The 15,570-nt window shown below is 46.4% G+C and overlaps 1 protein-coding gene across 2 annotated transcripts in view; it reads right to left on the bottom strand.

The window, feature by feature from the left end:
* GPATCH1 (G-patch domain containing 1) overlaps positions 1-11,936 on the bottom strand; it is a 952,962-nt gene extending 941,026 nt beyond the window's left edge. For both annotated transcript variants that reach the window (XM_069639172.1, XM_069639180.1), the window contains exon 1: positions 11,720-11,936. In XM_069639172.1, the coding sequence (XP_069495273.1) occupies positions 11,720-11,795 (76 nt within the window). In that variant the 5' untranslated portion in view covers positions 11,796-11,936. The remainder of the gene's footprint in view (positions 1-11,719) is intronic.
* Between the last annotated feature and the right edge of the window lie 3,634 nt (positions 11,937-15,570).

The following is a 15,570-nucleotide window of genomic DNA, read 5'->3' as shown; positions in this document are numbered from 1 at the left end:
ATATCGACTTTATACTCCTTTATAAACGCACAAGATGAAGAGATTAAATGGCCATACATGAGCAAATGGGACAGAACGCTGGGAGTGGAACTAACGAGAAAGCAGTGGGAGGACATATGGGCTCTGATCCCCAAAATGACAAGATCTGCACAAATGAGAGAAATGTGGATTAAAATAGTGACTCAGTGGCACTACACGCCTGAGAGACTACATACTATGTTCCCAGGAACATCTAACCTCTGCTGGAGGGAATGTGGAGAGGTGGGGACGTGGAAACACATCTGGTAGACCTGTAAGGGAATAGTGCCGTTCTGGGAAGAAGTTAAGGGAGAAATGGGCAAGATGTTCCCAGATGTGGGGCAACTAGGTGAGGGCGTATGGATGTGCGGAATGAGAGATAGCACGACAAGAAGATACACGAAAGCACAATGGAGAAGCTTTGTGGGACTCCACATCGCGGCTTGGACAACAATAGCCCAGAATTGGAAAAAGAAAGACACACCGCTGATATTTACGTGGCTTCAAAAGGTCTGGGCGCAGCTAGCAATGGAAAAAGTCACTCACTCAATCCAAGGCACAAAGGACAAGTTCGCCAAAGAATGGGGCGGTGTCTTGGAACACCTCCAGTCAGACTTTATGGAACAATGGTGCCCCCACAACATTAAGGTCGCGAACATTTTTAATGCATAGATTAATCCCTGAATCAAATCTCATGTGTCCGCAGGGGGTGGGGGGAGGGTGAGGTTGGGGTGAACTGTTGGTACAAAGTTTGATGTACGTTGATCACTGGAAAATAATAAAGACAAGTTTAAAAAAAAAAAGTTAACAAACAACAACCTTTTAGCTGTTGTAACAGCCACCGTAGGTTTTTTGCCTACAACATGTGAGGTGTTACTTTACACTGACTACTGCTCTTCCCAGTAAAACACCAAAACAAATTAGAGTACTACAAACTATCAACAGAAGCTGCTACTGAAGTATGCATAATTCTGAAACAAATTAAGATGCTCCTAATAGATGACGTAAGCACGGTCTCCAACCTAATGTTGGCTTTAACTCACTTCAGAATACAAGAAGTCCTTAAAACGGACTACAAAGAACACTTTGGAGGAAAACACATTATTGTTTTTGGAGATCTCCTACAATTAACACCAGTGAAAGGTGAACCTATTTTTAAAACCTTAGGACACAAACAGTGCCGCAACACACCATGCAGCATTGGAAATGTAAATCTCTGGCAACATTTCCAATACAGAGAACCAACTCAAAACATGTGTCAGTCTTCAGACTTCAACTATGCTAACGCAGCTTTAGGACGGGTCTTCTTTCTGAAGATGCACAATCTATCTTAAATAGTAGACTCATCGGAGTGCGGCAGCAGAGTACGGCAGACTTTGCAGACTGTCAGGCTGTGTGGCCCGTGGGAACTGGAGCCCGCCCGCATGCCCACCCAAATCCATTGAATTCAGCCCGAGCAGCACAAGCCCAATAAAGAAAACGTTCTTCCTCCTGTTATGGAAGACCAAAGAATAAAACAAACTGGTTCCTGGACTTTTCCTCTGATTGGGCAACGTGGGGAACGTGAGGAACGTGAGGAGAATCCTGCGATCGACACACCATCTGGCGGGCTACCCCGATCTCGAACCCGTGTAAGGACCAGGACCGGGGTCGGACGGAAGAAGTGAAAGGTAAGAATAAAAACTTCTTTTGAAATCGGAAAATAGTTTACTCAAATGCGCCAACTTTATACTGTAAAAAGCTTGATTGGTGAGTCAAGTACGCTTTATTCAAGGTTATATTTTTGTTAGAAAAAAATAATAATAAAAGGACTTCATTCCATATAAATGATGAAAATGATGTTTTAATTTAGTATTTCTTCACATCATATTTTTCTTGGTGTTAACATTACACCATTAATGATTATTTTGTTCTTCTTCATACAAGTTTAATCAATTTCTGGTGTTTAGCATCACCCCTTTTCATTTGCATCACTCTCAAATAGTATTCATTGCTCTCAAATAATGCTCTGCTTTCAAATTATAATCGGCACGTGTTTCCCCATTGAGTGTGTCAATGGTTCATCAGAAGAAAGGGTGGTTTCTAATAGAAAAAAAGTAAAGAAAGATAGAAATAAATGTTTTAAAATAAGAGTCTGTTTGTGTGTCCATAATTCACAAAAAACACAGTACCTCTATACTTACCTGAGATGCACAACCAACTCGACCCCACTCGTACAGGAAAGGAGGAAAGAGTTACTGGTTATAACTCGAACCCCACCCTTGAGGGGGCGATAAACTTGTATCCACATACAGAAGAGATTGAATGGCAAAATGAGGGAGGCAAGGATGAGAGTCAAAATGTAAGCAGACAAATAGAAAAAAACCTGCGTAATGCGGAAATGGAATTGGACTGTCACAAACACCAAAAAGACACACGCCAAGAGCAGACACAGACAGCACAGCGGGGAAACGACTTACCGCAAGCCCCACCACCGACTACAGCCCTACCGCTTGCGACAGAGGAAACAGCATGGCCGGTCACAGCGGGTCAGACAATCTATTTGGGATACAAAAGGGGCAACGTACAGAAGAAGATGATGTAAGCCTCATGCCAACGTTGGAGAAAAATAAACAGACAACCCCAACTATCCCCACCTAACATACCAACTATGGAAGCGGTGGGTATGGGAGAAATAACAAGAACCTCGGGGGTAGATCCCCCTACTGAAAGTGGACATGAAATAAACTTGCCTCAACCCACTCCATCAAAAGCAGAACAGGTAGAGAGGGATCTATCCCCAATAACCCAGTTAAGCAAAACATAGGGAATACTTAACAAGCGACAAAAATCTAAACCAGTGACAAAAATAAAAAGATCTAACCCAGGAAAAACCGCACAAATGTTCAGTGGGAAATCAAAGACAACAAAGAAGGTGGACCTGAAAACAGTCTTGCTGAAACTGACAAAAGCGGACTCTCTGGAAAAATTCTCTGGGACAGGAGTGGCCTTCGGTACATCTATAAATGACGAAATATCAGACGCTGAACTATTGGACAGTGTGCTTCAAACTGGAGAATCATCCTTAGCGTGCTGAAAGACAAAAGCAAACCTTTGGATAAGTCTCTAGCAGTGAAAGCCTTATTAAAGGACAAAAGCTTAACACCAATTAGATAGCATTTTAACAAAGCCCAGAACTCAGCCTTGGTGGAAAATTGGAAACAAGTATCTCCCATCACCTACAAAAGTAGCCCAATGTTACACCCTGGGAACAGCAATGATGAGATACACAAAACACAGAACACAGGCCTTGTGGGCAAACCTCATACGCTGAAAGCAAAAGAATCTGAGGCACCGATAAGGGGGGTGGTAGCCCCCAAGGAATCATCACAGAAAACTATAGAGACATTTCGACCTCATATGCTCTCAGCTGGGACTCAGATTTCACCCCATCATACCGAGATTCCTCGGAAACAAACATGCACGGTGGGGACACTGATTGATAGAAAAAATGAACAGAGGGACCTAACACCAGGCAATTTGAACAAAAGCAAATTGACGCCTCCAGCCAAAATCTCTATTCTATCCAACATGCCTGTATCAAACAGGCTTGGGAGTGGCTTGGGAGTGGTGCCATCCCAGAAGTGATGAGTGACACTCCCCAAAAGAAACCAGACCTAATGTCAATCATCTCCACCATAACCATAGCTCCATTCATGAAACTTTATGAATCGTTCAATGATACAATGCGGGATCAGACCTCCCTGATCGCACTAATGCACACAAAGTTACACTATTTAGAGGGCTATATACTAGCCAAAGAAGAAAAGAACACGAAACTCAAAGACCTCTGTGCAGAAGACAGGGCTAGAGAGCCCCTGAGACTAAATAACAGCATAATGATGGATAGAGAAAGCAAAGCCTCCTGCACCTGCGATTCAACACAGAAAAGAAAAGAGGTCAAAACAGCAGAAATAGGTATACAAACGCAAGGGGAGCTGCAGAAGAAATCGCCAAAGCCTCAGAAAGAAACGGGAACAAAGCTGCCCTAAGACAATAAGAAGAGCAAGGCGAATGGTAACATCTTCTCATATGGCATATTTACCCACCTAAAGCCACTTTTGGACAAAGAGCCATGCCTACGAACTCTGAAGTCGGCAACTGCTACTCCTGCTAACAAGCCAACAGCAACGTTAGCATCTGCGGAGACCCTGAATCAACAAAGAAAAACCTAATAACAACAACAGAAGTAACATGGCGGACGAGGTTTCATACCTCTCAAATGAGGTAACGAAGTGGAGCATATATACAGTTTAAGAGTATGAATCAGAAATAAACACAGCCCGAGACAAAAAAGAAAAATCGTGACTTTAAATTTGACAAACCCTGGGATGGAAACAAGGAACAAGATACGTATAATGGAAGCAGCATCATCCAATGATATAACTCCACAAACAAAGAGAGACAAGCCCAACCTGAATCTAATGTCGGGTCGAAAAGAAGGAGCCAAGAGCTTGGCTGAAAAGAAACCAATAAGCACAGACCACAAGGAGTCCATAAAGCAAGATCAAAGTAAAAGTAGAGCACTTACTAAAAAGAGCGGGCAAAGAGAGACAATGGCAATGCCTTTACCTAGAAACAGGAACATGGGGGAGGGGGACGATCAGAGAAACCCATCGCAGATGTCACAGATCACTGAAAAGTAAAGAAAAAGACCTCACCTCTCACCTTCAAGACCGGATCGAAAAAAGGTACAGGAAAGGGACAAAAGGGAAGCCACGTCTAAGGTGCCGAAAATCAAAAGTGCATGTATCTTTAGGCTTCAACGCACACGTGGTGTGAACGACGGATTGACCTTAAATAGAACCACAGTCATGAAGTTATTTAAACAGATACCCAGGCTACGGTACTTACAAAGTACAGATCTATGGATAGTGGAACCCTGTGATGCTGGACGTAAAGACCGTTCCTACCTACACATCCGCTCTCAAGTAATAAGAGATAATGCTCTTAAGAGAAGAAGAAAGTCTAGCAATCTTGGGCTATGACTTGAACAAAATCAAGCAAGAGAAAGAGAAACTTGGAGTGGATACAACTAAAAGTTCAATAAACGCAGAGAAATCATCAAGAGATCGATAAATCCACAAAGATCGAGGCATCATCGGGAAGAGAGAGATCACAGAGGACTCCCACCCATTGAGAGAGCCCAAGGGAAAGCATCCTGTAACAGTAGGCGTGAAGAACCGGAACGAAATAAGACCCATTGGACTTATTACCAGCAGGAGCTGCCCTGAAATTACAAAAGGAGAGGTCTTGAGGGAAGAGAGGAAGAGACATTAGACGATGAAACAGACTTAAACCATTGTCCAAGAGGACCTGTACTAAAATCAAAACGTACAACGGCGCAAGCACCCAAATAGTCAATTGAAAATAACCACTCCACAGCAAGATGAAAGGCCAACAACAACAAATCTCCAGAAACATGGACATGGACGTTTGTAGCTCCTCAACCTTTGAACAAAAAAAATTAGCAACCACAAACGCTATTGGAGGACCTAACTGGGGACCCGATTTTAAAAACGTATGCGCTCCCGGGGATCCAGAAGAAATATATTAACATGGCCCAGTGGAACACCAGAGGCTTTGGCCACCTCACTGTGAAGAGCGATGTTAATTTGGGCCAATTTGATGTTCTTTGTCTACAGAAGACATGGCTGCTTAACAAACCGCAGATGGATGGATACCCGATACTCCACACACCCACAACGAGGGGTTTGGCTGGACGTCCGACAGCAGGCCTACTGACGGCAATACGCTCAGGTAGTGGCCTGGAACTGGCTGAACTGATCCACTCATCCCATTTATTCCAGGCCTTCACAATCAACTGGAAACACTTAGACGTAACGCAAACCAAGGAAAAGGAGGAGACGATCTTAATGATCGATACATACTGGAACCCCGAAGTTATTTCGGACAAAACCTACCTGGAAACCATGGTCACCATCTTGGACGCAGCCAACGATAACCAAATGTATGATCATATAATAATAAATGAAGATTCCAACGCAATCTGCTCAGAGATTGGAAACCAGAGGGAACGCATGGCTAAATCCTCCCCAATCTTTGAACGAGGCAGTCGGCTGGAGTACATTATGGCTGACCAAGACCTTCATAACCTGCACTGGCTGCGAACTAAAGCTAATGTCAGGATTCCATCATGGCAACGGGCGGGCCAATCTGGAACAATTGATCACACATACATGTATAAAGAGCTCCTAGGGCTGCCAATATGCTTTGGGATAGAAAAAACAAGAAACAGTGATCATGATATACTAGTCACTAGATGGGCTGCCCCCCAAAAACCTCAAGAACATCTAGACTGTGAACTAGAAGTGTGTGGAGGAGGAACACGTCTGAAACTTACAGAGAATGCAATTAAACACATTGCAGACAGATACATAGCAGGAAGTCCCACAAAAACCAACAACTTTGAAAACCGTAAGTGGGACGTGGATTATATACCACTCTTAACAGCATATACACAGACAAAAAGCAAGAACAAAAAACACCATTTAGAAATCATCTACATGTGTACAACTCGGCAGTGGTAGCAAGAAGACGCACTCTAAGAAAAATAAAAAGAGCACTAAAGAAATCCGACACTTCGAAAACAAAGCAAGATGGAAACGGGCTCAAAAAGAATATAAGTCCTGGATATCACAACAGCGCCGTGGTTTATACCAAGTGGACTCCGAAACAATGCTGAAAACAATATGTGGCAGAAAAACTAAGGAGTTCTGGTCTCTGATAAAAGGAACGACGACATCGAGCAACAACCAACTACAAAATAGTGTTGGTGAAACACGTTGGGTGACACATTTCACCCACCTATACGGGCCAATAGCAAACAAAATAAACGGGACAACCCTACCTGGGAGCAGACAAGCAGGGAATATCCAAACTCGAAATATCCCTTGTGAAGAAGAAATCGTGGCCAAAATTAAAAAGTTAAACAACTCAAGGGCTCCCGGCCCTGACGGGATATCAAACAGTGATTTAAAACAACATCCGGATAAATGGGTTTGCCTCATCAGTAAAATCTTTAAGAACTGTAACCTGGCACAAGCAGTTCCTACATATTGGCAAAAAGCAATTGTGGTGCCTATTTTCAAGCGAGGTGACAGAGAGGACCCATGCTATTATCGACCGATATCATTGCTTGATGTCATTGGGAAAAATGTTGGTGGCCTGGCCTTGGAAGCATTTCAAAACTGGCTTAAAACAGAGAAGTACATCGACCCATTTCTGACTGGTTTCGTCAAAAACGTGGGCACGACCACCAACATACTTCTGCTCAGTACAATCAAAGCCAAGGTTCTCCAAGGGGGCCAGACAGTTCACATGGCCTTTGTGGACCTGGTCCAGGCCTTCGACCCGGTCAACAGGGAACGAATATGGAAAAAACTCAAAACTAAGAACTGCCCCATTTTAGTACTGGGCCCGATTCAAGCCTTATACCAGGACACAATAATGAAGGTACGACTCAGCCAAGAGGGTCTCCTGTCTAAAGAAATCAGTACGGCCACAGGGGTGAAACAGGGCTGTCCATTAGCCCCCGCATTATATAATGCATACACTGCCAACTACGCAGACACAGAGAAGGTTGTCAGAAATTTCCCCCATACGATCGGAGGAGACAAGGTTTCTCGCATTTTATATGCAGATGGCATCATTCTGATGAATCTGACGCCAATAGGACTCCAGAGGCAGCTGAATAACCTGGTAACCTATTTGAAAACAAACAACTTACATTTGAATGCAACTAAAACCAAAGTAATGTCTTGGAAATCAACTGCTAGAACAAAACAAAAAAAGGCAAACTGGTTTGTAGAAGGTCAAAAACTAGAAAAAGTAACTGCCTTTAAATATCTGGGAGTTATTATGACCAATAGCCCCGTAGAGACAGCAATGCACGTCTTGCTGTGGGCAAGAACTAAAACCTTAACCAAACAAGCGATGGCAATTGACAAAAAATATGACAGATTTTCCCTCATTGCTGTAATCAATTTCTACAAATCTAAGGTGACACCATCTATACTTTATGGAACTGATGCTATGTTTCTATTACCTGATAAGATCTGGACCAAATTTGAGAGTTACTTTTGGAGGAGAGTACTGGGTCTGGTGCAGATGACACCTATGCCTCTCATCAGACGAGAACTATGTATCTCCTCACTGAGATCAATCAAAGAAAGAAACACGTTGATGTACCGAAAAGTACTCTTAAATGTCAACCCAAAGGCCCTGGAGTTGGTAAATGCCGAAATGGAAACTGGCTCAAACCGATTTTTATCAGCCTGGAAGACCAGAAACGTCAACCTCCTGAAAGATCTAGACGTTGCTGTAGAACTACTCTTAAACACTGACAAGGTGACTAAGAAACTGGTCGAGCGAGATTGGATAACCACTGGAGAGAACGCAAACAAATACAGTCTGACTAGCTCATTTCCTTCAACACCCAAGAAAGTGAACGAAGTACGAAGCTACTTGGAAAAGTTCCCCAATGAAAGTCTCAGCAGGATCTTCCTAAGAGTTTGTTTGAACCAACTAAAAACGAACTAAATACTATTCATAAGGAAATGATCAACTTCCGACAAGTGCAGATACTGCAGAGACTTGGAAAAAGTGTAAACAAGCAGACATCTTCTGCTAAACTGTGAAGGGACCCAATCAGCTAGAACAGCGTTTCTTGGGAATATACTGCCAACGTATTTAACATTCAGCAAAGACAATTGGTGGACAGCGCTGACAAGTGGCGATAACACGCGCTGTGTGATTGGAGTGGCGGCTTTCATGAAAAACATCGCCTTGGAGCCACCTTGGGAGACTAACACATAAAGGAACCTCCATTTGTTTGCCACTCCCTCCTTTCTTTTCTTTTGACTTTCTCTATTCCACTCTTTCTCAAAGGATGGGCCTGGATAGGACTAATTTTGGGCGAAAAAAAAACAAAGTGTACTTGAAAACATAACCTTCAAAAGTGCATACCACAAGGAATTAAACTGCTTCATAACATACCTTCAGAACTGTGAAACACCCTTCAGAACTGTAAAACTATCAACAATTAGAATACGCCAACTGGTATCTAACTACAGCCATAGTACTGCAATGCTCCTTTTCAAATAAAAAACAGTTTCGATACATCAACATATATCTAAATATTTAAATAATTCCTTAAAAACAAAGTAGTAATCCACCAGCACTTTCAAAAAGCAAAAACACTTACAGCAGTATGATTCTTCCTACTGCAACACTGCTTGTAACAACAAATATACTTATTTGTGCACCTTATACATTCCTTTAAGCACTGCACACTTCAAACAAACATACAGTGACACGTAACATCAAATAATTATAGTAGGTTTTACTTTTATCCTGTATGGATTCTTTTTCACAATGACCCAATGATTATGCTAACAAAAACAGCCATTGTGCAAAATGTACAGTAATGTTGTTTGAAGATTAGTACTTGGAATGTACTAATTTTGAGGGTCTAAAAAGTATGTGAATATGTAAGATTGTATGCAATACGACACTGTAAACTATCCTAACATATTGCTATGTTTTTTTCACAGAAAAAGAAGCAAAGATTGCTCCTGGATTACCATGTACAACAAAGTCAACCTGTACCCCCGATGGTACATCAATCTTAAGTACCAGTTCAATTGTTTTGTGTCACCATCTTACAAATACTATACACTGCCCACACACTATGTATAATTACTATACACATATTATGATAATGGTGGTTTCCAATGGCCAGCTTCCATTTCCATTTCTATATGCATATTATTCCAATGGTTGTGGGCAGTGGACAGATTCTTGGGTGCATGGGCGTATTATGCTGTGGTGGTTGTGGCCAGTGCCTAGATTCCGGGTGTATGGCCGTACTAGGCCATACACCCAGAATCTAGGCACTGGCCACAACCACTACGCATAATACAGCCATGCACCTAAGCATCTGGCCACAGCCACCACACCACAACTTGCAGGTAACTTCCCAATTCAAATTATATCTGCAGACATCAAAATAGACTGCCAACACTATTTTTCACCCATGCTAATATCCCCATATCATCTAGATTACACTCCCCTACTCTAACCAAGGGCTCTTGTAGTCACCAAATAACCCCAAACGTGTTTCTCAAACTGCCCACTGAAGACGTATTATTACAATGGTTGTGGCCAGACTCTTGTGTGCATGGCCGTATTATGCTGTGGTGGTTGTGCCAGTGCCTAGATTCTCGGGTGCATGGCCTATTTTCCACCGATCCAAATATCCCCATATCATCTAGTTTCCACTCCCCTACCCTACCAAAGCCCGCTTTCAGTCAGCAAATAAGCTGCCTGCAGAAGACTCTGTCCGCGGACTACCGCAGTGTCTGCGGACTGCCGCATCCTGTATTGTCTTCTTCCACCTAAACAAATAGCCCCAGATCATCTTCCTTTCACTCCCCTTCCCAGCCCCCCTTTCCAACACCAAATGACCCAAAAGTGTTTCCCAGCCTTGATCCCCACTGTGCTATCCACAGACAGTCCGCGGATACAACATGGCGGGCTTTTCGGAAAATGTTGATCCACCTCACGCTTTTTGCCAACCAATCAGTGAGCGCGTCACATGTCCGCGGACATCACGATGGTCCCTCGACCAATCGGAAGCCTGACCACAGAGCAAACAGGGAAGTGAGTCTGCGGACCTAACCCAGATATCACTATTTATTTTTTTTAACCTACTTTTTGCCTGTTTTAAAGAAAACTAGGGGACGGATTTATACCAAATTTACAAAAGAACGCATTCGCGACCAAGCTGCCGCTCTTGCCACAAATTTGGTGAAAATCCATCCAGCGGTTTGGGCTGTAGGCATGAGCAAAATGTTTTTCCATTGCATCTATGGAAAAAACAGAAATGTTGGGACCCCCCTAGAACTTTGCCCCCCTTGATGAAACCTCACCAAACTTTCCATTAAATAAATAAATCAGGCGGGCCATATATTTCTTTTGCAATGTTTGGTGAGGATTCGTTCAGGGGGAGCTTAGTTATAAGCGGCCCAAAAAGTGTTCTTTCTATGGTTTGAGCATAACTACAGAGCCGCTACTGTAGGCCCTGTAATCAAATTGTAGTCTGCTGTGTATTGTATCAAGATACAGAGCACCATGTTCATATATGCCAACCCTCCCGATTTTTAGAAGTTAAAGAGTGCTATTTTTTTCGTACTCCCGCCTGAAATAATTAAAACCCCAATGCAATCCTATGGGGAAATTCCTTTCTCCAGCTTTCGGGAGCAGAATCTTCCTCCTAAGTGGTCGAGAATGTTGACATGTATGCATGTTAGTAAATATGTGACACAGTGGGTGTTCTAGCACTGTGCCATACGCAAAATCTCCTCGAGCGGTGCAGTATGGTGCACAGAGGGTTGGACATTTAATAAGTGTGCATATAATGTACAAATAAAGTTTTTTTTAACAATGCAGTTTACATCTGAAGAGCAATACACCACACTGCCTCCCGATAGAACCGTGCAGTGTGATAACTAAGTACAGCGTCTCTTAGTGCTCTGCAAAGCGGCCAAAGCTGGCTGATCCAGGGCTGCACTCAAGAGATTCATAAAAGAACATCTGCTGCACTCTCGAACGCACACAGCAGTGGGACATACGGGTTTACCTTCCTCCAGTGGCTCCAGGGGCTTCCCATAAGTAACAAAATCTTCTTCCTCACTGTCACTACTGTGCGCCGCCATTTTTCCCGTGGCTACGGCAGCCGACGGGGAACAAAATGCCTGAGAAAAAACAATAACACGTCCAGCAGCGGAGTTGCCAGTGTTGCTTCCAGTTACAGCCCATTCAATCACGTCACATGATGTTTTGTGCTACTGCCACCGAGAGACTCATTCGTTATCGCAGCCGTGGAGACTGACCAGAAGTAAGAGGAGGCTCACTATCGAAGTCTCTCCGTAATACCGTTATGCCAGAATGTTGTTCAGCCCACATCGTCACGGGCAGGACATAAAAAAAAAAAACACCAACCTCCTTGATATCGACAGAAAAACAAGCATTGGCAATGGCAATGGCAAAGCCAACAGTATTAGCGTTTATGTACGCATGGGTCATGCTAATCGCTGCAATAACGCCACCAACCGGCATAAAATGGCAACAGCTGGCAACTGGCGTGAGTACTTAAGACAGTACTTAGAGTTAGTTAGTGCCTATTTAATGCCTATAAAACAGCAAAAAACAGTTGCCAATGTTTGCTTTTAACAATAATCCAATGTAAGGAACTGATGTGAACATTCACGTGTCATGAAAATCAAGAGGCTGAATGAACACTTGGTTATGACATTTTTATTACACCTGGAACTGAATTCCTGCTGCAATTAACGTATTGCTCTTCAGAAGACCTTCGAGATGCACGCTAATGTTGTGCCCCTTTAAGGAAACAAGTCCCTGATAAGGGCTCTTGCTATTGTCACGTCAGTGACTGTTGTATGTCACCCCTGTAGGGAGACATGCATCGCCCAGTGTGCGTGTGTCTTGGTCACATGGTTCCCCATGTGTCCAAGTTAATAAAAAGTACGAGCTGCTTCCGGCTCGTCAGTCCGACCAACAGCGACTCCAGTGTGTTCATTGTTCTGCACCATGCTGGTGCCACACTGCGTGCTGTGGGCCCAAGGACGGGGCCCAGCATGAGGGCGGTGCCCCTGCTGGGCAACGCCGTCCCAGGGTGATGCCTAGGCCATGTGACTATGGCTATTGGTGCGACCCCGGCCTGGGTGTCCCCAGAGCCGGGGCCGCTGTGTGCTGGGTGCCCCTGGCCACGTGGGCCCCTCCGTTAAACTGGAGCGGGTGGGGTGACGCCCACCCATGAATCCGCGGCATGATCGCCGCACTGGAGAAGCCCGTCGGGTGATCCCGACATGAGTCTTGGGCCTGCCCGGTGACCCAGAGCAGGCCCCTAACAATGGCGACGAGGGGAAGGGACCCCCCGTACCCCAAAGAAGTAATGGTGAGGCGGGCCCATATCCAACTTGGCCCGCAAAGGAATCATGTGTGGCGAGCTGCCGCCCGTCCTCCGCGGAGACGGAACAAGTCGGCGGCTGTGCCACGATGAAGTAATAAATGTGGCCTTGGGAGGAAGAGCGGCTGCCCTCTCCCCCGTGTGAAGGAGGATCTGCGGCGTCGGCCGCGTGAGCAGCTGCCCCCCCCTCTGATCCGAGGAGGAGGAATACTCGGCGGTGTCTCCCGCAATGAGGGGGAGGCGAACCCCCAGCCGCGTAAGACGAAGTGGCGGGTGTGCGTCCCCTGCCCTGCGGCCTCAGCCGCAACACGTGGGAGTGGCATCCGCCGCGTGGAAAGGAGGAGGAAGGACGCGTGAGCACTCCCCGCCGCAACAGGGAGAATGCGGGTCGTCACCCGCGATGGAGAGAGGTGCGGCCCTCCCCAAGAAGAAATGGATGAGGCGGGCCCAACACCAACTGGGCCCGCGAGGACAATGCCAAGCTCGCCCCGAGGAGCGGGCAGAAGGGATGTGGCGGCTACGGCCGCAACAAAGAGGTGAGTTGCATGCCCCTCCCCTGCATTCCTGCCAGCAACAGTGGCAGAGCCGCAGCGAAAGCGGCAAGAGCCGCGCGGCAATGTTCCCTGCTCCATGGTGACATGAGAAGTGCTTCGGTGGGAGCTACACAAATAAAAAGTAAAAAATGATGAAAGTCTCTCTGCACCCGAGCGTTTGAAAAGGAAAAAAAAAAGGAAATGCGACAGAAGCCCGTGGCGGGCTCCCAAGAACAAAGGAGCGGGCGTGGCCTAGACAACCAGGGCCCGCGGCATTGAAAAGGAAAATGTAACATGCTTCACAAAAGTGGGAGGCAGCCCCCGAACAGCCAATAAAGAGGGGCACACTACGAGTGCCCAGCCACACAGCAGGTAGACAGCCCACAGTTTTATCAATGAGAACGTCAATGCCTGCAGCACCACCTCCTTCTGCCATCGTGAGGGAGAGAGGCCAACATCAAGCAGCAAGATCTGCGGTGGTGCTCCATCACAGAGTAGAAAAGTAAGAGAGGGCGGTGGCCCCGCAGGAAGGAGAACGGAGTTGCCCCGGCCCGCACTGCAATTAAGGGGAGATGAGGGAAGTGAAGCGCCATAGAACTGCACATGGCCCTGTGAACAGCATACACAAGCCAAGGTCTGCACTTTTCCACCCAGAGAGGGCTGCGTCCATCGCCCAGCAACGGGGTAGCGGCTCCCCACCGGAGTGCTTGTGCGCCCTCAAAGACCAGCAAGCGGGGCCACATCGAGTGACTGCAGTGATAAGCGCGGACTGCGGCTGCAGTGTTGACAGTGCCCCCACTAAAGGTGCGCCCCCAGACTGTGGACTCGGCTGATGTGGCCTCTGGGCCTCCCCAGGTGCGGCTTTGGCGGCCTCTGTGACTGTGTTGTGATGGTCCGAAATGAACCTTGGTGGGGAGACAAACTGGTTTCCTGCGATTCCCCGGGGTGCACCAGATGAGCACCAGAGACATCCCCATGAAGACCGGGAGCCGGAAGACCTGGACTCCTGTTCAAAATGGCCCAGTCAATGGGAAATGTAAAGTGGTAAACATATGTATATGTGGAGTGCTTTAGGGGGTGCCAGGAGCCTTTGTTGGTGCCGTTTAGTGATATGAGTCCCACTCACCCAGGTTAATAAAGGGTGCATGTGTGTGGGAGGTATGGTTTGTAGAGTTAGTGTGTGAATTATGTTATGGTGTTCCATTTATTTTGTTATGGAAAAGGAGGAGTGTTGCATGTCACCCCTGTAGGGTGACATGGTATCTCCCAGTGTGTGTGTGTCTTGGTCACTTGGTTCCCCATGTGACCAAGTTAATAAAAAGTACGAGCTGCTTCCGGCTCGTCAGTCCGACCAACAACGACTCCAGTGTGTTCATTGTTCTGCACCATGCTGGTGCCACACTGCGTGCTGTGGGCCCAAAGACGGGGCCCAGCACAAGGACAGGGCCCCTGCTGGGCAACGCCGTCCCAGGGTGATCCCTAGGCCATGTGACTATGGCTATTGGTGCGACCCCGGCCTGGGTGCCCCCAGAGCCGGGGCTGCTGTGTGCTGGATGCCCCTGGCCACGTGGGCCCCTCCGGTGAACCGGAGCGGGAGGGGTGACCCCCACCCATGAATCCACGGGGTGATCGCCGCACTGGAGAAGCCCATCGGGTGATCCCGACATGTGTCTGGGGCCTGCCCGGTGACCCGGAGCAGGCCCCCAACAGTGACCATGTGACCACTTCAGTAAAAGGGATGAGCGGTTTCCGCTCGTCAGCCGATACCAACTGACTCCCTGCTTGCTGTGTCATCCTTGTAGCGTGCTGTGCTGGCGCTGCGTAGCAGGCAGAGGGCCTGCCCTGCAGGGCCCTCCACCATGACAGTGCCCATGCTGGACAACACTGTCCCCGTCTACTGGTTATCAGCAGAGCCCCTGCTGGGCAACTCTGCGTGCATGTCCTGGAGCCCCTGATGGGAAACTCTGG

The sequence above is a fragment of the Ambystoma mexicanum genome, chromosome 1q (genome assembly GCF_040938575.1).
Source record: "Ambystoma mexicanum isolate Mex_15411 chromosome 1q, UKY_AmexF1_1, whole genome shotgun sequence".
Taxonomy (NCBI): Eukaryota; Metazoa; Chordata; class Amphibia; order Caudata; family Ambystomatidae; genus Ambystoma; species Ambystoma mexicanum.
The sequence above is the reverse complement of the archived record's forward strand: the minus strand, read 5'-3'. Positions and strand labels throughout refer to the sequence as shown.